Source organism: Dreissena polymorpha, chromosome 5 (genome assembly GCF_020536995.1).
Source record: "Dreissena polymorpha isolate Duluth1 chromosome 5, UMN_Dpol_1.0, whole genome shotgun sequence".
In the NCBI taxonomy this organism is placed as follows: Eukaryota; Metazoa; Mollusca; class Bivalvia; order Myida; family Dreissenidae; genus Dreissena; species Dreissena polymorpha.
Genome location: NC_068359.1, coordinates 62,048,392 through 62,073,749, shown reverse-complemented (window position 1 = coordinate 62,073,749; position 25,358 = coordinate 62,048,392). Strand labels below are relative to the sequence as shown.

Below are 25,358 nucleotides of genomic sequence, written 5' to 3'. Positions count from 1 at the left end.
GAACGGTTTTCTGTAAGGGCTTCAACCCTTGTTACTTTTGCAAGGATATTTCACCGGAACTGTCTATGATTTTCTCTGGAAATTCTTTTCTGACTGAGTATTCGAGGGCATATTGATTACCTCAATCACTCTGCTTAATGCATAGAGGTTTTTCGCATGTATTTCTTTGATGATAATAAATTTGTTCTTATCTCCATCAAAGTATTCAGACTATGCTCTCGCATACCTTGGATTTTGTAAGTCATCACAAATCTGTGCTGACTTAGATATTTTGAACTGATCCAAGCCATGGAACTTCAACACTATGTTTCTCGTTTCTTTTCCTCTTAATGGGATTTGGCTTGCATAAGTTGGTTGTTTACTAGGTTTCCTATGAACCTCTTCATCAGGATTAGTAACAGTTCCTAAATAATGTTAAGATGGTTTTTCCTTCTTATTATGGCTTCAGCCATACGGAGAAGTGAAATTCATGCTTTTTCTGTTGAATACGACCATTTTCAGTTGATCAGATGGTGTCTTCACTTTGTTGTGTCAGCCAGGATTCTTTGTTTTATATCAACTCTTCTATATGGCTTCCTAAAATCTTCGAGTTCCCAAGTTTTTCTATAACTGGTGTTCATGAAGATGAAGATAGACTTCTCTGGCCAATCGGGACTTTGAAGTCCTATCTTAGCAGTGTTAGTCCATTCGAGGTTATCACAACAGACTCTTCATTCCCCTAAAAAGGGGAGGAGATGTGTCTGCGGCTTCTATTTCTCGTGGTTAACCTCGACTAAGAAGGGTTACTCTTATTTCTAATTCAAAGATTCATTCCTGTTGAGGATCTGACCGCATGAATTATTAGCTCTGTCTGTTTCTTGGGCGTATATTAATCACACCCGACTTTCTGACGTGCTCCAAGCTGTTTTCTGGAGGAATCCGACCACCATTTTCATCTTTTTATCTTCGATCTCTGAAGTGCCAAAAAACAATTTGTATATGTTTGGTCTCGTTGTGATTTCACTAACAGTGGTGTCTTTTACAGCTAGACATAATTACTCTGTCCGAGAAGTCACGATTAATACCGTTCTAACGAAGATTAGCTGATAACCCTTGTTTTGGGTTTTGCTATCATTAGCTGATAAACCTGTATATGGGTTGTACTGTGATAAAAAATATATATACGAACCTTCCTGCCACAGCTGCAAAATCAGCTAAGAGATAGCAGGTAACGTATTTATGACATTAAAACAATTTTTTTAAGTAAAATTCATTTTAATTAATAAATACTTATCTGCTATCGGTAAGTCCCACCTCCCACCCCGCTCTTCGATTGATATTTTTGTATATATATTGAAAAAAGATTGAGGGTTGATTACTGGTTTTTGCCTGGGTCTCATTGCACTATGTTTAATCTAGTTTATATTGCAGTATGAAGGTGGCCGGTTCCTAGCTTTATTTTTTTTCCGAATGAGTGAATCCCCTTGGAAAGGAGTAAGCAAAGAGATAGCAGGTAAGTATTTATTTATTTAAATGAATTTTACTTTTAAAAATTTGTTTTACTGATAGGTTTATGAGTCAAATTTTCTATTTTATTTAAGTTTTATCAATCATTTTTAGCTCGACTTTTCGAAGAAAAATGAGAGCTATACTACTTGCCCCGGCGTCGGCATCGCCGTTGGTTAAAGTTTTTTTAAAAAGTCAAATAACTTTAACACTATCAAAGATAATTAACTCAAACTTGGAATACTTCTATATGACAACACGGCAATTGTGTAGATCAAGGTGCATAACTCTGTCATCATTTTTTTTAGAGTCATGCCCCTTTTTATACTCAGAAAATTGAAAATTTGGTTAAGTTTTGTGTTTAGGTCCACTTTATTCCTAAAGTATCAAAGCTATTTCTTTCATACTTGCATTACTTACAAACTATTATAAGGGGACTGTGCAGGCAAAGTTATGTAACTCTGACTGGCATTTTGACATAATTATGGCCCCTTTTATTCTTAGAAAAGTGAAAATTGTGTTAAGTTTTGTGTTTTGTACCTTTTTATTCCTTAAAAGTATCATAGCTATTGCTTTCAGACTTGGAACACTCGCTAACTATCATAAGGGGACTGTACAGGACAAGTTGCATAACTCTGGTTGGCATTTTGACGGAATTATGGTCCTTTTTTTACTAAGCAACTTTGAATATTTTGTTAAATTTTGTGTTTAGATGCACTTTAATTCTAATGTATCAAGGCTATTGCTTTCAAACTGCAAATTCTTTCTTACTACCATGAGGGTACTGTACCTGGCAAGTTGAATTTGACCTTGACCTTTGAATGACCTTGAATCTCAAGGTCAAATAAATACATTTTGCTTAAATTGCCATTACTTCTTTATTTAGAACCATCCCTCACGCCCCCCAGAATCCCCCCCCCCCCCCAAAAAAAAATAAACTTGTTTTTCCTTTTTTTTCTTTTTTTTTTAAATATCATCTAATAAATGATCACACCTTCACATTATTCCCCCTCTCCACCCCCACACAAAAAGAAATTATTATTTTTTGAAACATGGTAAAAAACCCACAAATATTTATTTTTTATTATTTTATTTTTGAAAGACCATCCAACCATCCCACCCAAGCTATTGCTATCAAACATGAAATATAATCTTATCAGGGAGTGTTATGTCTTTACAAATGTTCAATAGATTGTGGAAAATAGACCTGAACTCATAATCGTCTAAAATCTACCCCTTCTTTTAATACATAAGCGATCAATATGTTTCAATTATGGTCCTCTACCAGTTTGAATATGACTATATTACCTTGACTTTATTGAATATGAACAATTTCCCCATGATGGCTTACGTTATACTGTCAATCACTCGAAAAGCCGAGCGCGCTGTCTTCTGACAGCTCTTGTTTAAAACGTTATAAAATAAATAAAAATGCATTTTTCCAAATTAAAGTGAATTAACGCTTAAATTCCCAATGGATGAAAAAGCGAGTAATTCCTCTGGATCTAATCTATGAAGTGCACTACGTGAACACCGAGTGTATGTTAAGGTTTGTTTTTTATTTGTACAATTAGTTTTGGGCATATCTTCGATGTTGTTATATTTTCAGCCTTCAGAGGCTGGTGGCGGTATTGTGTTTTTATTATTTTTTAATTGCTTTTAATGAAAATTCAATACTGCTCCAGCAGCTGGAGTTTCACTTCTTTATATTGCATTGCACAACAGTTTGATGTGTGCTGCGTGGATGTAGTAGCGTGTATCCCCGTACATATCTTCGATGTTGTTATATTTTCAGCCTTCAGAGGCTGGTGGCGGTATTGTGTTTTTATTATTTTTTAATTGTTATTAATGAAAATTCAATACTGCTCCAGCAGCTGGAGTTTCACTTCTTTATATTGGAACATACAAATTATTTAACGTATGCTTTGGTGAAAGACGTGGTAAACCTCAGTTGTCTATTCACCATGGCTTGATTAATTTTCGGTGGACATATTTATGAGATTATTAGAGAATAATATTGTTGTTTTTTTTGCCCCCGAACCAGCGGTTCTGGGGGCATAGCAAAATCGCACCGTCCGTCCGTTAGTTAGTTGTTCCGTCCGTCCGTCCGGATTAGTTTCCGCTCAAAGAGTCCAGCAATTGTCATCAGATCTTCACCAAACTTCATGAAAATGTGTAAGGAAATACAAATTAGGTAAAGTTCGATAATCGGCCAAATTGACCCAGACACTCCTGAGTTACGGCCCTTGAATCATCGTAAATTGTTTTTTTTTCTCATTTCCGCTTAATAACTCGAACAAATGCCATTGGATCTTCGCCACACTTCATTTAAATGTGTAAGGCAATAACTCTAGGTCAAGTTCGATAATCGGCCAAATTGACCCAGACACTTATGAGTTACGACCCTTTAATAATCGAAAAAATGCGTTTTTCTCGTTTCCATGATAAGCATGTCTCCATGAGCGTATGCATGCAATTCAACCATGTAAAATTAACAGGGTTTTATTTATTATTTTATTATTAGTGATTTTGTATGACCCCGGATCAAATGATCGGGGGTATATTGTTTTTGGTCAGTCTGCACATTTTGAGTGGTGAAAGGTCAAGGTCAGGTTCATCCTTCAAGGTCAAAGGTCAAATATATGGATTCAAAGCGGTGCAGTAGGTTGCATTGTGTTTCACAAACACAGCTCTTGTTTACATTTGTCAGATCTTGTTTAAAATGAAATTATGTACTAGGTATGATTTAATATCGTTCTTATAAACACGATATATTTTATTTTAACGAAATAAATCATTGATATATTTATAATGTTTATTATCTTGTTAACAAGTTTTTCAAGTTTTTTATTGGAATATGGGTTAAACGCCTTTCACCAATTATATACAGTTAAATATAGTATAGTCAAAGTGCATCAGTACAATACAAATCCAATTGCGCAAATAAACACAAACTACAGTGAAAGTGTTCAAACATTATGTACACATGTGTACTATTAACAACAAAAAAGGAAAGAGCAAACAAGTAATATGAAGACAATATATTTAGGGTTTAACAAACAGCTCCAGGGCTTTCTACATGCCATTTAACGATCCCTCGCCGGGGCGCTTGAATTTCGAAATCAGAGTCCCCGGGGCGCTTGAAATTTTCCGATCAGTGTATTTTTCAGTAAAAGAAAGTGGAGATTGTAAAAAAAATCAAGATTTCTCTATCAGTGTATCAATATTCCCTGTTTTAAAAGAGCACTTGGTACCTACTTTTATAAGTAATCGCCATAAACACCACATGGGGTAATGGATAATCCACTGATAAGAGAATAGCATGACGCGCGTATCGATTATTCTAGCCACATTACACAGTCATTTAAATGCTGACAAGGATTATCAGGTAACTTTCCAGTCGTCAAACTGTGATGTTCATCGTCCAATCGGTTACGCGAATGCTTATGAGGGCGGGGTTAACCATCGACCATTATTTTTGATTGACGTCGGGCACGAAGAAAGAGTTTATCGCAGCTTAATAAGCAAAACCGGTAACTAGAACAGTACATTAAATACGGTTTTAGGCATCATCATCACACCTTTTTACTGTAAACAAGTGTTACCTATGACTCATAATTAATACGAGAAATTAATTGCAGTTGTAAACAATTAATTAATTATAGCGAGTTAGTTGTGCAAATAACTCCCGGTTACAATTATGCGATAACAATTTAATTCCAGTACATGTACATTTCATCATGTCCATTTACAGAACTGATTCACCTCGTTTTCCTGACATTTATTCGACACGTAATGCGCTTTAACAAATTTTCGTTGAATTAATTACGCACACTTGTAAATGTTTCGTCTGATTATCAATACTTATATAGAAGACTGATGATGTCAATCGGCCGTAATCCTCATGGAAAACGTGAATTTCATGCATAATTCCGTCAAAACATTTATTCGACTCGTAAACTGTTTAAACAAATTATCGTTGAATTCATAACGCAACTGTTAATATTTGTTGAAATCTCAAATGGGAATAATTAGATTTGTAATCCGAAACCCATTCCCGTAAGTCGATGTTAACGCGTTTTTAATCCGAAACACACTTCCCAATGTAAATGTTACCGCAACGTTAAAATATTCTTGCTTCAAATTAGCAGTGCAAATTTATTTTGTGTCGAATCTTTTTCTCAATTAAAAAGAGCGCGAAAATTATGCAGCATGTACAACGTCATGTCATGTGCATATAAAGTGCGTGTATCGTTTTAACAAGCACACAACATGTCAGGGGATTGACGCATGTTCAGAGGCAATATTTCATCAAATCTATATATAGTCACCTAAAATTTATTTGATACTATAGAAAAATGGCAATGTTCGTGTTAAATAAATAATTGAGAGCTTTTATTGTAAATATTTACCAGAAAGTGATTTATAAAAACGGAATAAACGTGATTATCGGGAAATAAATAGAAACTTGAATAGTAGTAAGTATACAGTAATTAATAGAGTCGGGTTGAAACGGATGTATTGGGGAATCGTTCGAGTCGGGATTTTACTATCTGTACGGGAAAATTGTTAAACAATTAAACAATATAAAAAATTATATATATTTTTAAATGACTGGGGGATTTTCTTGAAGAGTCATAGCGCACCAAATGACGTCTTTTGACGCTGTTTTTCTTTGAGTTATAACGCACCACAGAACGTGAATTTACACGTTAAATTAAAAAAAAAAAAAACCTATCAGCCCCGGGCGTCTGACAAAAATCCTGTGGAAAGCACTGAGCTCATATTATTATCAAAATTAACGATATAAACGGTTTCCCTTGTAACATATTTTGTAATATTTATGTAACAAACTACGATCTAAAAAGCTCAGAAATCTGGAAATATTATTTCCATACTATTCTGGCAGTTACACTACGTCTAGCGCGATTTCTGCCTTCCACCTCACTCCCACCGTGGACAATTTTTCGTGAGCGTGGAAAATCATCGCGATCGGAAGGTGTTTCCATCATGATAGATCCAGTCGACAGTGGCTGAACACCGCGGGCGTTATCGGGAAATTGATCTCACGGTGGACCACCATGATCGCGGTGGACCACCGCGGCCTCGATGATTCGCGGTGAAATAAAGGTAAATGTAAATGAACATGTATATTTCGATATTGCAGACCGTATAATTTTTGCAAAGTTCTAGAATGTTTTGTTACATTTGTTTGTACATTTGTATACATTGTAACTTGATTGTTAACAATCGTCATTATTTTCTATTGTTTACCCTCGTTCCAGAATCATTTGACATGTCGTACATCGAGCGTGATGTGCTTTATGTTTTGTTTCTACAGTTTCTGCGTGAAGATTCACTTGTTGTTTATTTAAAGAATTGTTTGTTTTTGTTAAAATTTCGGAAATGCTTTCTCGTTTAGCTTGAGGTATCCGGACAAACGGCACCCGGACAATCGGCACCCTATTGAAAGTACCCGGTCATAGCTATATATATATATGGACAGAATCGTTGCGATAAAAAGTACCTTCTCCGTGTATTGTGGTGTTTTCAAATTATATATTGTATACATGTATATATATTTTGTTTGGGTAATGATGAGGTTGATCGGCCGGGCTTGAAGTAATACATCAGATGCACCGGTTTTAATTTTAAATCGATTCATGCTTGTGATTAATTAAAACAAGCGACGACGGGTAAACGTTTCGTTAACAAAATTTGCAAATTCGGAACATTTAAAAATCAGTGAAACGAAACGTATTTGTAAATTGTGACGACATATAGCGGTAATTACGGGGATAATTAGTAGATAGCGATTACATAATTATTTCATCAAGCAATGTTCAACGTAATCTAATTGCAGAAAACAAAAAGCGTGAAAAACAAAACCAGCCGACAATATTCGCGGCGATTTTCAATAATGACGATTAAATAATAATTTGCGAATAATAATGAACATCTTACAGTTACAAAAACACGGGGAGATAAAATAAATTTTTAATGTATCAATTCTGTCGGACACTGATTGAGAAAAACGCTCTAGGCCACGATGTCGCACAAGTTAATTGACGCGTGTTTGACAATACACAGGGTCGAGTGTGTACACAGTAAACTCGATACCGAATTTTCCTGCTTGATGGCCCGATTTGCACGCGTTCTGCACTCTCCGGAAAACTTGTAGAGGCAAACTTTTGTTTATGTCGTCGGATAAAATAATCGCCATTTTTTCTTGTCAATTTTTAAAAATGTTAATGCAGCATCAACATACTAACACAATATCGCGTAAAGAGAAAAAAAATGCATTTATTGTCAACCGTACTTTCGTTTGACAACGGATCATTTTAATTTCCTGCAACGATATCTATTCATACGACACACGAACACTAAATCCGATTTTAATAAAAAAGACAGTTCCGCTCGGTAAAATATCGTGTATATTTTTTTATAAACAACTGGTAACAAGATGACCTGTTAATTCTGTTCAGCTCAACTGTCTTTGATATTTGTACATTTTTTAGAGGTGTTAATAAACCAATTAGCAGATAACGTTAATCAATCCACACTTATATTATGTCACTATTATTTATTGGGCTGTAACATTGTACATGTATTATGTTAATGCAATACAATTTTGGACTTCGACTTGGTTTGATAACACATTTTGTTGACGGGATTTATGAATCATCTCTTTCACCAAAGCAATAAGCGGATTAGACGAATTAGTTCAACAAGGTGCTGACGGGCTTTATCGATCGCATTTAATCGGGTGCCGTTTTTATGGATATACAATTAAATCGGGTGCCGTTTGTCCGGGTATACAATCAAATCGGGTGCCGATTGTCCGGGTCGACAATTTTACAGGGTGCCGACTGTCTGCGTATGCAAAAAACACAGGGTGCCGATTGTCCGGGTTCCGTTTGTCCGGATACCGCAAGCTATACGTGCACAAACGAGAAAGCATTTCCGAAATTTTAACAAAAACAATTCTGTAAATAAACAACAAATAAATCTTCACGCAGAAACTGTAGAAACAAAATATAAAGTACATCACGCTCGATGTACGACCTGTCAAATGATTCTGGAACGAGGGTAAACAATAGAAAATAATGACGATTGTTAACAATCAAGTTACAATGTATACAAATGTACATACAAATGTAATAAAACATTCTAGAACTTTGCAAAAATTATACGGTCTGCAATATCGAAATATACATATTCATTCACATTTACCTGTATTTCACCGCGAACCACCGAGGCCGCGGTGGTCCACCGCGATCATGGTGGTCCACCGTGAGATCAATTTCCCGATAACGCATAGACTGACACCGCAATTCACCACGGCGAAATCACCGTGTTCAACGGTGTATCGTGGTGAGATAGTAATTGTCCACTCTGGGCTGAATCGCGGTGATGCGATGTGGATGGCAGAAATCGCGCTAGACGTAGTGTATATTTCATAAATAAATTGTTAAGCAATCATTTGTTATTATGTTATTGAGTTAGTTTTCTCTGTGTAGGTTCCTTGCGCCTAAAGATGACCCAGGCAACGATAAACCAATAACATTGTCAATAATTGACAACTTCCAAACCAGAATCAAAGGTAGGGGGAGTAATGCCTTGGATATAATTTCGATAAACCTGACAGTGCACATGTTATGTGTCCAGGATGTGAATAGAACCAGTGATCCTATGATTTTCAGATAATTGCACTATCAATGAGATAGCGGGTCTAGTTGTGTTCAGAAGTACATGTAGGTAGAGAAAGGCCAAAATTCTTAGATTACTACTTGAGAACTATAACATGTCACAAGCCTTCATATTAACAACTTAGTACATGAGCTAGCACAAGTAACAACTTACCAATACATGATTACAGACAGGTGCAAATTTCGACGACTGACGTAGATGATAATGTTTATACTCATGTTAAATATAATGAAACATTTGCCAAAGAACAGGTTTCGGTCTAAAAATGTAATGAAATCTGCTTTCAAAAGTGCACACTAAGCACAAACAATATTTTTGAAAGTAGCCCTACGGTTCAAACATATACCAGGTTAATGTTTTATTTAGGTTCGAATATAATGTAAGGAATACTAATTTAACTGTAAGGGTTTTGCTCCTTCTTCCAGTTCGGAGATTATATTTTTTCTATACTATATTTGCATCATGTTGTAATGTTTCTGAAGGACACAAGTCTAAACCAAAACGTTAACATAAGCAGTATGCAAGACTTTTTCTTATGCTTTTTCAGACTCAGGATGCCCTTCTGCTTGGTCGGGCAGTGTTCCCATGGAAATGTCAGTGGGGGCCCAAAAAGAGAACACGGAAGGGGTAGATAACCAGCAACCAGAACAGCCCCAGGAGACCAAGCCCTTTAAATATGATGAGTAGGTTGTCAAAATAGGGGAATAGTCATTTAAGGGATTAATGAAAATAAATAATGTTTTGAGGCTAAATGTAAACTACAGTTTATTGATTATATATTGATTAGTCTAAGTCACGCGTCGTGCACATGGTTTTGTTAAATGTAAGTTCTTTATCACCCTATGGCTTATTCTTTATGAAACTGAGTCAAAATGTTGTTTGACAATATCTACGCAAAGTTCGCATTTGGGGGTATAAGTCAGTAGGTAACATCTTAAAAGAAACCTTGTTACCACTCACTTGGACATATTTATGAATCAATATTTAAGGGTTTCAAACCTTATCTAAAACCCTTTGTTTAACAGTGACTTCCGCCTTTACAAAATACCCTCTGAACATAAAATCCCCAACGCCCACGGTAAATATTTTATATTGCAATCTTAAAATTTGCGCTAAAACGTGAACATAATCTATTTAATCCGCAGTGTGGAGTATTTAATTAGAACTCGTTTAATGTTATAGGTATTAATCTGAAAATATTCGTTACATGTATCCTTCAATATAAATGTAAATTTACTTCTTAATTGGTTGTTATTAATAAATGTTCCAGATGCTTGCATTATGTGATGTGCTAATATTGAATGCGAATATACACACCTAAAAATGTGCTTGTTACATGTAATTTATCAGGCGTTTATGAAAATTCGAAACACATTTGCCGTCAATATTGGACATATTTGTATATTCAAATATGAAATCATAATTGTAATTGATTATTTGAGAATAGAATGAATTTTTTTTTCAGTGATCAAAACAGTTGAAGTTTTATCTTGAGCTGCTTATGTATTGGCAAATATTTGTTGGTGCTATGATTGGAAAAACTTTTGACAATTAATTCATTTTTGGTGGTGGGATAAAATAAAATGCTAGTTAATTAACGTGATCAAGGCAAGGTTAATTGAAAACAACTTTTTAATGACAATGTTTTGCCTTTTAAAACTTGGTAAAACATGCAACTCATAAGTCGAATGTCCACAGCAAAATACCGATATTAAAGTCGGACTTTATTTTAATATTTTATGATAATGACTTTCAAAATTTAATCAATGGAAGTCAGAAATTTTAACTTTGAAAAGCTAGTGGCAGAGCTGCTGAAATAATGGTTGACAATGCGTTTATTATCCAGTAATACTGAGGCAATTGCGCGGAAGTAATAGATGCCAAACCGGCTATATTATCCAGATATATATTAACATTCAAAAACGAGGTTTGTTTATCATTTAAAAGTAACAGTTTGATTTGAAGGCAATTAAAAATAACAATTTCCTCTTTTTAGGGAAACAAACATAAGCAACTACACCCAAAGCAATTTTACGAACTCCAATTTAACGTGACATCATATGATGTGTCACAGAAATACGCAGGATAATATTTATCAGAAGAAATATAACCTAATTAATATAATATTTAGAACTTGAAGCTACTGTGACATATGATCTACACACACACTTAACAATCTGGCGGCTGACATAGATCCAAAAGTCAGATCCAAAAAATGATACCAAGTTTGTTTCTTTTATTAAGCAATTTAAAATTAGATCAAGCACGATTAAACAATTAAGACTCGAGAATTTGTACAAGAATGGTTTAATGTTAGATCATTTTATATCTAAACATTGTGAAATGGTTATGATGTCTTTTAAAGTGTGAATTTGCATTTTTATTATAAATTAAAAATAAATGTATCCAGTCTTTGATGATCTAAACAATTTTGTGATAGTATGGTCTGTAAACTCCCGTACTTATGATTATGGCTTTAAGGGCAAATCAATGGTAATCGCCATCAATAAAGACGTATATTTAACAGCGCTTTTCAAGCAAATATGTATTTACTATTTAGTAACAGTATTTTATGGATGAAATTTATAAGAACAAAGATATATAAAATGCCAAAATTATGTTTGTGAAGCATCCAGTGAATCTCGAACTCGAACTCACACCTAGAAAAATTGCCTACTTTTAGATATATAAATTTTGCTTTACGAGTCCCATTCTTGATAGTGATCAAGCGTAACGCGGTGGCTCATGTACAATTCTTTCATATGACTTTTACTACAACTGCTGATTATCCACCGCCCACTTTACGTATCCCTCTGTATTTTGTTTCTAATTGTTTATAAAAAAATATTTTAGTGATAATTAATATAAGCTAGACATATGCGCCAAGCAACTATTTAATACATACTTTTTTAAGATAATGTTTATTTTGAAAATACAACATGGTATGAAGATTGATCTTAGGTATTCAGCTGTGGTTTTTGTGAGAGAAAACGTATGTTTAAAGAAAAGACGCTACTAGCCTTATTACAGTATATAATATATATATATATTACCGAATTACTGTTTGAAAAATTAAGATCCATAAAAATATCCCCAAAAGTCAGTGTCTGAAAATTTAGAGACCCCTTTTAACATTTCGCAGCGTACACATTGGATATTACTCTGTATTACGGTACTTGTCAAAAGCATAGATAGCGTTTGCTATTAACTACCACGTTGTGGAGTATTACATACTTCAAGATATGTTGACAATTATTGTTTAAACTATTTTATATTGTACATGTTGTTTTACAGAAAGATATCCAAGTGTTTAACTTTTACCACTAAGTACAATGATAACCATTTAATATTTTGTAGTATGAACCTCCCAAATCTATCATTGTAATCATAATTTGCCGTTGTTCCACTGGTGATACACAGTGAAAACTGTGAATACATGAAGAAGAACTTATTGGTTCCTTAAAACGATAATTTCAACTGAATTTCCCCATCCATTAAGCTTCCGGTTGAAAACCTTTCTACCGTACGTGTGTGTATACTGAAGTTTATGAAGTAATTCTGTCCCTTAGGCTGCATTAATTATCTGCTGTATGCCAGGAATACTTACCCTTGAACCCAAATTAAGCAAATATAATGGTCCACTGATTTTTGCAATAATCTGCAAGGTTTTATGGCTGTCGTTCGGTTGTAAAAAACACTTATGTAATGTATCAACAGATCAACACAAAAGGTAGAATTTTGATAGAATGCAACTGTCAGAAAATTTTGAGTCATTATAACACGTATAAGGGAAAAGCTGGGTGTCAAATAAATTATAGCTACAACACATACGAGAGTGTGTCTGAAAAATAAGTGTAATTATGATAAAAATAAATATTGCAATGAGAGAAAAGCCGTAAAATAATCATTGTCATGAAGTTTATATATACCTTTAGATGTGGGAAGCAAGTGGAGGATGCTGATGATGTCGAGTTTCAGCCAGCCAAAAATGAACATTCCAGTTTCTCTGAATCCAGCAATGATATAGAACCACTGATGGGGGAAGAAAAAGGGCAGCAACTTGCAATGTATGCAAAGAAAGCTGCTAGTTTTTTTTGTTTCCCCGGCTTTCCCTGTGGGTTTAAATCTTTATGGCCAATTATTGTAACCCGCCAGGGTAAACATTTATGGAGCTTACTCTTTTAACATTAATAAAGGTATTTTAAACGGACTTCCAAGTTTTAATATTTTACTGAAGCGTTCGGCAGTGACGTTTTTTTAAAATCTAAACTTCGTACACTGTGGTGTTGTGTAAGTCTGAATAAATTGTCTATTTGTCTGTCCGCCTGCCTGTCTCTCTGTCAGTCTTTCTCTATTTGGAACCTCTTGACATGCAACAATAAGTTATTTATTAATTCAATAAGACTGGTAACTTTTAAAAACATGTCATAATTTTAAATAATGCGTAAATGCGAGTTAAAAAAAAATCTTTATGGTGTTAAGCTACTTTTTTAATACGAAATATATGTTTTTCTGAATGGTTGTTTATGTTTCTATATGAGTGTAAGAAACAAACTAAAACTCCTCATAGACTTCAAAACAAGTTTTTAAAAACTAAAAATTATAGACGCAGTTGATATTTCGCCTTCTTATCGGCCTGGAGGTCAGGTGTTCGATCGTCTTGTGGGGGCGTTCTTGAGAGCTGTCCAAATACTCCAAGTACTGGTTCTACTCAGGAAACGGACTGTAGATTGTCTCAATAAGCCTGATGCTTTCGACAAAATCTCGTTTAATTAAATATGTTTAAATAGGTATACTATTTCTTCTTTGCTTGATAAGTTACTATCCTTGATTTCTTTATATTCTGATATATCGGAATCAATCTTTTTTGTTGCTTAGACATTTCTTTATTTTTTAAGAATGACGAACATTTATACGTCCTGTAGTTTGATCTGGAAGAGATGGCTTGTTTCATCAATTTGATGTTGGTTTTTCCTAGATTTCTCAGCACTCTATATGTGTATGTTGCAGCGAAGATACGAAAACACGCCTTCGTGAGATGTGTGTGACATATGGTCGGACATCTGAAAACGTTCAAGAATTTTGCAATATAATTTGTAAACGCTTTTTACAAGTACACGGGGTGATCGATTCCTATCCTGCATACACGATTGGAAATGAAACAAATATTGTTTTTGTATTGACAATCAAAGATAACATAACTGATATTCATCAGCAGCTCTCTAAGTTTGATATAGACACTATTATCAAAACAGTTTCTTCAGATATTTGTGAAGACGACCTAGCAATTACTGAGGACTTTCGAAAAAATTACGAGGATATGGAAAGACTTAACGAATGCATATTAAATAATACAGAAGATTTAATGCAACAACATAAGTATCTTAATGTAATACGAGGAGGTTCAAACAAACAAATGAAAGGTTCAAAAAGAGAACTGTGTCTAGTTTTGTATGTTCACGCAAAGGGATTTATACCTATTGACGAAGATCTGTTTAAAAAATCATATGACGGCATACATGTGAAAGTTCGAGAAGGAAGATTTACGCCTTATATGAATCACGGTGAGGAAATTCGACAAGGAAGTTTTACGCCATATATGAACCATGCTGATGTTGTGCTTAACAAATTAAAAATGGGTTGTAAAATTGAAGGTCACCAAAATGGCACACTTGGTGTATTTATTGAACATCCATCATATGGTATGTGTGGTATTACGTGCGCCCATGTTGCAATAAGTGCTACTGAAATGGAAGAATGTAAATCGGAGAATGGAAGACTTTTATGGGGAAAAATACATCCGTCAAAAAAATATATTCATCAACCATTCAGAACCAATGATGACTTGAATCAATTCGGACAAATAGTTGAAGTTATTTATAAGGAAGGTAAAGGGTCAGAGACAGGAATTGAAATCGCGTTAATACAGATAGAAAAGAGACATCCAGATAGCGGAAAACTCTCAACACCTAGATCCGACTGTAAGCATGTTATTTTTTACGGAGATATTAATTTTATTTAAAGCATATGTTTATATTCTTTTCAATGAGAAGACGCATGTTATGCATCAACCAATTGTATGACGATTTTATCTTATTTCGAAATTGCTGTGACTGAATGATAAAATTGGGGGTTTGATTTAAATTTTATGTATATATATTCTAAAGTGTATGTCTGTTTTGAAGAAATACTTGAAAGGCAAAGAACTATTTAATTTTAGTTCACAATAGCTCATATTGCTCATGGGGAGCTTAAGGATACCGTGCTGACCGTTGATCATTCGTGACTTTTTTCTTAAGGATTTCTCCTACTTCTCCCCTTGACAGATTTTAAGTGATTAAATTCCTTTAACTATATAGTGTGACCTTCTTGCATGGTTGTTCAAATTGTTCCGTTCTATTGCAAATGTAGGTCATTGGAGCTTAAAGTGACATAATGGGCATTTTTCACTGTTGAATTGAGCTGAAAAGAATGAACAAGTCAAAAGAGTTAGTTAAAATGTAGTTACTGGCCAATTATCTGCAACTCATCTTGCTACCAGTTGTTTATATACATATATTTTATATTCGATATTCTTACGTGACTCACCCAGTCCTCTAAGCCGAAATGATCCGTTAAACAAAATGGTGTCTTTGTGTCGTATGAACGAATCTGCACTAAAACTAAATTTAGGTTCACCTCGTACATGCATGATCAGTTGTCAAACGAAAGTACGGTTGATATTCAAATGCATTATTTTTCTCTTTCCTGGATATTGTTTTATTATGTTGATGCTACATTAACAAATATAAGTGTATATGAAGTGAAAACATCAAAAATAAACAACGGTTGCGATAGACACCTATACTATCACTTTAAGACAGATATAAAAACATAAAACTTCAAAAATCTTTTTCTTTAAACCTCAAATGTCAGTGCGTTAATATTTGATGTTTGACATCTTCTTGTCAGTTAAAGTTTTTTTTAAATCATGCCCCTAGGGACAAATTGGGTTACATGATAAGACTTATATAGTAAATTACTTAAAATGTCTTCTATGAAACCGCAAGGGTAAAGGCTTTGGTATTTGGTGAGTAACTATGTATGGTGGTTCTCTTTAAAGTTGCTTTTATAATGTATCTGGGGTAACAATTAACGCACCATGTCATTACCTGCTTTCATTATAAGTATATAGTAACAAAAGTCTTCTATTAAAGGCCGATAGGTTTTGAATATGGCATCTTAAATTTATGGTGGTTCTCTTTCTAGTATGTTTAAATCAATCACTTGGGGTCAAAATTGACCACGCCCAAGGGTCACACGATCTATATAGTTTTATATAGTAAATAACTGTTATATTCTTCTATGGTTTATGGGTTTGATTTTTGTGTTTAACATCAAATTGCGGATCTTTATCAAGTTTTTTATAATATGTCTCTGTGGAAAATTCGCCCCGCCCTCGGTGTCGTATAATTTTTCATTGACTAATATAGAGTAATCAAGTTGATCAAGAGGTGTCATATTAGGCTTATAAAAAGTATGGTGGTTTTCAACCAAGTTTGTTTTTCAAATCATACACATAGGATAAAAAACTGACACGGCCTTGAAGCTATCTCGTTTCCCTATAAATTACATCAACACAGTTATATAGTGTAAACACAATAAATTACATTTGTCCCATCAAGTATCATATACTGCATTCTTGTGGGTAAACTGTAAGACAATAATTGTTAATTATAGGATATATTGATTTTGAAACACACATTTCAATAATATTCATTGATGTTATCAACTTTGTTGACATATTTGTAATCATGAAACAATTTGTCACCTACCACTCTGGTAATAAATTAAGCTTATGTAACACTCTAGACAACTCTAATTAATATTGAATATACCATTGGTTTGCAAACTGGTTATGCCCCAACAGTCAAATCCTTATCCTAAACTTATATAGAAAATAAATAATAAATATCTTCATCTCTGATAAATAAATAATAAATATCTTCATCTCTGAAACCACAATGGTGAATTGCTTAATATATGGTGTGTAACATTTAATGGTGGCTCTAAATAAAGTGTTCCAATTATGCCCCTGGGGTCAAAATTGACCCCGCTTTGGGGGTAACTTGTTTTTTTTTATGTATATAGTGAAAACTTTTACAAATCTGCCTCTATGAAACCGCAAGGCCGAGTTGTTCGGTATTAGTCATGCAATATATTATGGCGGTCCTCTACCAAGTGTGATCAAATAGTGCACGTGGGGGCATATATATTATTTTCCAGGGGCCACAAGCTTTTATTTAGAGTTAAAAGTACAACAATTAAAAAATATTATCTGGAACTACACATAAAGGTGTTTAATATTTGGTGTTAAAGGTCATACGTTGGTACTCAACCAAATCCTTTCCATTCATGTCATTGGTTCAAAATTGACCACCCTAAGGGGTTAATTGATTTTCTAAAATGTTTATTGTGTACACTTTTTCAAAACAAAATCGTCTCCTCTGACATTGCAAGGCCCAGTGGTTTGTTATTTAGCATTTCACATCGTGGTTGTTTGCTAAGTTTGTTGCATTCATGACTATGTTGAGTCCGCCTCAGGGATGGAATGATTTATATAGACTTATATGATAATTAGTTCAAGAATCGTCTTTTCTGAAACCACAAAGGTCAGGGTTTAAATAGTTGGTGTTGAACAGTGTATAGTTTCTTCTTCTAAGTTTAATAATATCATGTCAGTGCTGTCAAAACTACCCACGCCCTAGGATCGCATGATTTATAAAGATTTGCAACGTAAACATATTAAATAAAAATCTTTATTTTTATTTAAATTTCTCAGGTGAGCGATCTATGGTCTTAAGGCCATATTGTCTTAATTTTAATTTAAGACTAATGTTTTTTTCTTACAGCAGTCGATTCGGACTTTGAGTTCGTATCAGGCAAAACGTGTGGACCAACAAGATTTAATACCAACAACCGATGCTTTAAAGTTGGAAGCGCAACTGGTTTCACAGAGGGTACCATTGAAATGTGTGCACCTAATACTGTACGCACAGATACACATAAGTGGGATTATGATCATCTGCGGATAACTTTATACAATCAAATCTTTGTTCGGCCAATACGAGAGGATTTTGCTGTTCCTGGTGACTCCGGATCGCCTGTATTTGTGAAAGAAGAAGGAACTGGCGATCCTGTGTGCATTGGGATAGTTGAAGGAGGTTTAACAGGAGGACTTGTCGTTGTTACTCCTATTACAAAAATTCTAGAAGAGCTCGGTTTATCTCAACTGAAAGCATTTCCACAAAATGTTATGCAAGAACTACAACAGATAAAATCAACGCTTAATGTAGTGACAACACAATATGCGGAATTGCAGCAGATAAAATCAACGCTAAATGTATTTCAAGCACAATATGAGGCATTAATAAAAGAAATAAAACAAAACAATCGAACACATACAACATGAAATGAATGTTAGAAGCAGCCGATTGTTTCATGATTGTGTAATGACATTGATCCGTATTATGTGTTAAAGCCGATATCGACACGCTTATTCGCATTTGTTGTGTTGCAACATTGTGTCTCAATTGTGATACATCGGCTATCTCCGGATTCCTCCGCAAGATAGGCCTCGTATCTTATGGTCGCCATCTTGGCTTCTATTACTACTTTACTACCCAAATGGTTATCAGTATATTGTTACAAGGCCGTATACGACGCTCTTTTAAATAGCACTAGACTTTCTACCGAAACTTTGATATAAAGAGCACTGTCAACGTTCTTTTGTTACGTATTTTGACCTATAAGCCATATCATTTCCCTTTTCAAATTAGTTTACCACGGAATTTTTATCTTTTGAAAATGAAATTACGGTGTTAACAAAACTATCCAAACAGAAAGTGAAACTAAAAACATTACATTTCGCGATAGAAACACTAAATTGGTCCAGTTTTACTGTGTTGATTATTTATGTATGTGTATGTTACTATGGGGTGTATTTATTGGTAAATACCATGACGTTGTTAAATGAATACCAAAAAATCCTAAACTAATAGTTTGTTTTAATGTATTATTATTATTGAATATAAAAAGAATTTAAAATTATAAGTATTATTAATACTAAAATTATCATTACTATTTGTTTGAACGAGAATTTGTGCATTTTATTCATTATTCAATTCCGTATTTTTAATGATTGTCCACATGTTCTTGATTCAAAATAAACTGCATTAATAAGGTGTTGGTATTTCAGCATTATATGATATAATATTTTGTTAGTTCATTTTAAAGCATATAGTGTATGCATACATGTTTTTCATTTGCAAACAATGGTTCTAACAAAGTATACAGGAAATATGCCTTATAATGTTTTTGATCATGGTTCGTAATATTTCTATCATTATGTGTTCTGTTATATTTTATAAATGATCATATAAGCTTGAAAAAGAAAATAATAATAATAAATAATATATGAAATGATAAACTAACATCAAGTGAATAGTATATAAGTGGCAAAGCATTATGAAAATTAAATTCGATTCCATTTTTGTTCAAAGATATGCAATGTATCATTACTGAGGGCTATTTGTTTCTCAATCTGGATATTTAGTTTCAGACTATGTATAAAACAAAAAAAAATGAGTATTTGTTTTCTGTACGCCATGTTAAAGATTAAATATTTCATCAACAATAGAATACAATTCACAATATTTTTACCGTCTATTGATCTCTATGAGTTAATTCCAAAACTAAAATTTAAGAAGGATAGTTTAACGTTTAGCTGTTGTTTTTCTAGAAAGGATGTCAACTGATTCCAAATAGGTTGGATGTATTTGCACTCCCAAAATAGATGTTCTATAGTTTCGATGTTTTCACCACAGAAGTCACATAAGTTAGAGAAACATAATTGTCATTTAAAGAGATATTCATTGGTCGCGATTATTCGATTTAGTAATTTGAACTGAACGTTTTTAAGTGTTATGTCGATTGTTGTTTTGAAAGACATAATAAATATTTCATTCCAGTTTAATACATGCTCTTGGAATATATTTAGAGCATGGTAAATGTTCAGTATTACTGTTTCCTCACAAATATCATAACTTAAACGAAAATTTGCGAATCTGAAACAACTTTTTTTAATTTTGTCAATTTACCAGAACGTAAAAAGGCCCCTTTAATGCTCTTTTCAAACCAGTCTTGCTAAAAACGTGCTATTATTTGCTCTTATGATTTTGTTATTCCATAAAAAAATGGTTTCACTATTACTTTTTCCTTTCAACATATTTTTGAATTGAATCAATGATGATAGTATATTATATATTAATATATTTTTTGCTATATAAAGAATTAGAGACGCACTAATGTTGCATTCAAAAAGTAAAGACCCACCATATTTGGCTAGTATATTTTGACAAAACAATGCCCATTTACTCTTATTTGTGGTATCTAATATACGTTTGACCCAGCTGGATTTGAATGAATCTAGGAACGAGTAAATGTCAGTCAGTTGGAGACCTCCCAGCTCTACAGGTTGTATTAATTGTTTTCGTTTAATTTTGTCAGGTTTTCCATCCCACAAGAAGTCAAAAATAGACGTTTTTTTTATCATCGTTGATTTTATAATCAAAATTTGGATGAACGGTTAGTATATATATTAATTTCGGTTGTGCAAATGTTTTTATGCCCCCGGTAGGGCGGCATATAGCAGTTGAACTGTCCGTCAGAATGTCAGTCAGTATGTCAGTCTGTCCGTCCGTCCGAAAAAAAAAACTTTAACGTTGGCCATAACTTTTGCAATATTGAAGATAGCAACTTGATATTTGGCATGCATGTGTAGCTCATGAAGCTGCACATTTTGAGTGGCGGAACTCCAAGGTCAAGGTCATCCTTCAAGGTCAAAGGTCAATTTTTTTTTCAAAGCGGCATTCTCATGAAGCTGCACATTTTGAGTGGTGGAAGTTCAAGGTCAAGGTCATCCTTCAAGGTCAAAAGTAAAAGAAATATTTTTTTTTCAAAGCGGCGTTCTCATGAAGATGCACATTTTGAGTGGTGGAAGTTCAAGGTCAACGTCATCCTTCAATGTCAAAGGTCAAAAAAAAAAAATTGTTTTATTTCAAAGCGGCGCAATAGGGGGCATTGTGTTTCTGACGAACACATCTCTTTTTAATACAGTTATTTTTTCCAATTAAGATTAGTTTTCGATGTTACCATGATTTAAGACAGTGTTTGAATGTAGTTTGGGTAAAACGTTTTCAAGATTGTTTTATTGTCATTGTTTGTGAATGTTATGCTGAACGTTGATGCTTCGTTTGATGTCAAATTGAAGTTCATTTCCGTTTTAAGATGATTGTTTGTATGGCTGTTATTACCTACGTTAAGCACAGTGCATTTACATTTGTTTAGTTTTAGTCCCGATACGTTTCCAAACAGGGTAAGTGATTCTATCAAATTATTAAAGGAGCTAAGATTATTATTGCAAAGTACAGTAAGTTGCGTCATCGGCGAATAATGGCTGTTTGATTTCTTCGCCCGGTTTGACAACTATACCATTTTTATTTGGGTTAGACTGTATTTAATGTGATAGGAATTCTATACGTATAACAAATAATGAAGATGAGTGTGGACATCCCTGTATTACAACTCTTTCGATATTAAAAGTTCCAGAAAAGAAGCCATTGTTTATAATAAGACTACTTATGTCAGTATTAAAAAGTGTTATCCATTTTATCATATTTTCTCCAAAATTCATTTTCTCTAAACTTGTGAACATAAAGGCATGATCGACATGGTCGAGTGAGTCGAATGCTTTTTCAAAGTCTGCGAATAATCTAAGGCCCGATTTATTTGTGTTGCTTAAATAAAATTAATCGTACATTTTCGCCGATATAGCGCCCTTTAATAAAACCGGATTGTGAACTGGAAATAATTGAAGGTAATATTTTGTATTCTATTCGCTTTGATTTTCATTGCGATTTTATAGTCGATGTTTAATGAACTTATATGGCGCCAATTTGATAAGGTTTCAAGGGTTTTCGCAGGTTTAGGAATAAGTGATATAATACCTTGTTTTTGCAGGACAGTTAGATTTTTATTATTGAAAGAGTAGTTTAGAGAATTATTTTAATATGTTTTAATTTCATTCCAAAATATTTTGTAGAATTCAATTGTTATATCATCGGATCCCGGACTTTTATTATTTTGCATGTCTTTACGTGCCATTCCACATTCATATTTTGTAAGGAGTCCTTCAGGTTACTTCAATGTCGTTTATAACAAGTTTGTGAATGTTTTGTTCACTTTTACGCTTTTCGATGTTTGCAAAATATTTTATATTGGTTTCATTGTGTTCTGCGTGTTTAGCTCTCGCCCTTATGATTATTCCATTAAGCTGTTAATGATAAATCTCTTCTAACACTTGTTTTTAAAAGGATTTTACATTCAATTGTGGCTTTGTTGATGGTAATTGTGTTATGTAGTTGTCTTTGTAATGTTTCTATATCATGAAGTGTTTTTTCTTCAAGTTTGTGTGTTTCTTTTTGTTTAAATGATGTGTATCTTAGTGTTGTATTACGTATATTACCTTTTATAATCATCCACACAGTATTTGGGTTTGCATCTTTGTTATTTTGTACTGTATATGTTATCCCCTGTTTTATTTTGGCATGATATTGAGCATCTAACAAATTGCTGTTAATTTATTTAAAATAGCCTGGTCCCCGTTCGGGCTGAATGTTGTTTAGTTTTAGAGCAACAAGGGAATGATCGGTCATAAAACCTGGTTTGATGCAATAGTTATCGATTATATTGCATAGTGATTCTGATATAAGGAAGTAGTCTAGCCTGCAGTATATAGTTGGTTTGTTGTTTGAATACTACGAAATTTGCACTCGGATGGATTTAATGTACGCCAAATATCTAACAGGTTACAATTTTCAATTATATCATTAACAAAGTCCTATTTTTCAAATGTGTATGTAAGTTTCCATTTTTATGCCCCCGGATCGAATGATCGAGGGTATATTATTTTTGGCCTGTCTGTCATTGTATGTGTGTTTCTGTCCGAAAACTTTAACCTTGCTCATAAAATGAAAACCCTTGAGTCTATGCTCTTTAAACTTCACATGTGCATGCATCTCATTGAGAACTACAATCAATATCTATTGCTTGATTTTAATGTCGGCAAGAAAATAACGATGCGCAAGAAAAATTACAACCAGGATGTCAATGTGAGCTTTTGTGATCGCCTTTTGTCCGTCGTCCGTTGTCCGTCGTCCGTTGTCTGTTGTCCGTTGTGCGGCGTCAACATTTGCCTTGTTAACTCTCTAAAGGCCACATTTATTGTCCAATCTTCATGAAATGTGGTCAGAAGATTGGCCTCAATGATATCTTGGATGAGTTCGAAAATGGTTACGTTTGCTTGAAAAACATGGCTGCCAAGGGGCGAGGCATTTTTCCTTATACGGCTATATATGGCTATAGTAAAATCTTGTTAGCACTCTAGAGGCCACATTTATTGTCTGATCTTCATGAAACTCGGTCAGAAGATTCATCCTAATAACATCTTAGACGAGTTCGAAAATGATGCCGGTTGGTGGAAAAACATGGCCGCCAGTTGGCGGGGCATTTTTCCTTATATGGCTATAGTAAAACCTTGTTAACACTCTAGAGGCCACATTTATTTTTCGATCTTCATGAAACTTGCTCAGAAGATTTGTCACAATGATGTCTTGGATGAGTTCAAAATTGTTTACACTCTAGAGGCCACATTTATTTCCAATCTTCATGAAATATGGTCAGACGATTTGTCTTATTGATATCTTGGAAGAGTTCGAAAATGATAACCTTTGCTTGAAAAACATGGTTTCCAAGGGGCGGGGCATTTTTCCTTATATGGCTATATATGACTATAGTAAAATCTTGTTAACACTCTAGAGGCCACATTTATAGTCCGATCTTCATGAAACTCGTCCAGAAGATTTATCCCAATAATATCTTGGACAGGATCAAAAATGATGCCGGTTGGTTTAAAAACATGGCCACCACGGGGGCGGGGATTTTTCCTTATATGGCTTTTGTAAAACCTTGTTAACACTCTAGAGGTCACTTTTATTTTCCGATCATCATGAAACTTGGTAAGAAGATTTGTTCCAATGATATCTTGGATAAGTTTGAAAATAGTTTTGGTTGCTTTAAAAACATGGCCACCAGGGGCGGGGCATTTTTTCTTATATGGCTATTGTAAAACCTTGTTAACACTCTCGAGGCCACATTCATTGTCCAATATTTATGAAATTTGGTCGGAAGATTGGTCTCAATGATATCTTGGATGAACTCGAAAATAATTATGTTTGCTTGAAAAACATGGCTTCCATGGGGCGGTGAATTTTTCCGTATAATGCTATAGTAAAATCTTGTTAACACTCTAGAGGCCACATTTACTGCCCGATCTTGGTCAGAAGATTCATCCCGATAATATCTTGAACGAGTTCAAAAATGATGCCGGTTGGTTGAAAAACATGGCTGCAAGGGGGCGGGGCATTTTTCCTTATATTGCCAGAGTAAAACCTTGTTAACACTCTAGAGGCCTCATTTATTTTCCGATCTTCATGAAACTTGGTTAGAAGATTTGTCCTAAAAATATCTTGTTATTTGAGGTGAGCGACTTTGGGCCTTTCAGGCTCGCTTGCTAATTTAAATATTGATGTAATGATGATAATTGTTATGTACAATTAAATGTGTAATATATTATTCTCTAATAAAACATGTTTGAAGTTTAGAACTCCCTAAAAGCCGTTCATACACTCTGTGCTGTTCATTAAAATTCGCTGACGACTCTAGTCATGTACAGTGTGTGTTCGTCTGTTATTTACGCATATGTCTTGTCTAGTGCCATTTGTTTTTTGTCTTTTTGTTTGGCAATTGGCTCCTTGCCATAAAAAGGACCGTATTGTATGATGCAGATTAAGTGTGACTTCATGTGTTTGTTTGTGTTATGTTATTAATAAGTTTAAAAAAATGCCCATTAGTTATGTTGGATCTAGTATTCTCCGCTGCACATTTCCACCTTCACTTTACCTGTGTCTTGAATTTTGAATTTTACGTGTACTCTTGCAAGCCTGACTGTGATTTAGCGCATGTTGATAATGAAAGTCATATATGTGTATCATATTTCATATGAT

The 25,358-nt window shown here is 34.1% G+C and overlaps 1 protein-coding gene across 1 annotated transcript; it reads left to right on the top strand.

The window, feature by feature from the left end:
- The first annotated feature begins 14,210 nt into the window (after positions 1-14,210).
- On the top strand, positions 14,211-20,719 carry LOC127831633 (uncharacterized). Its single transcript, XM_052356617.1, has 2 exons — positions 14,211-15,176; positions 18,087-20,719. Exons 1-2 carry the CDS (start codon positions 14,234-14,236, stop codon positions 18,644-18,646), a joined length of 1,503 nt encoding a protein of 500 aa, XP_052212577.1. The 5' UTR covers positions 14,211-14,233; the 3' UTR covers positions 18,647-20,719.
- Positions 20,720-25,358: the final 4,639 nt, after the last annotated feature.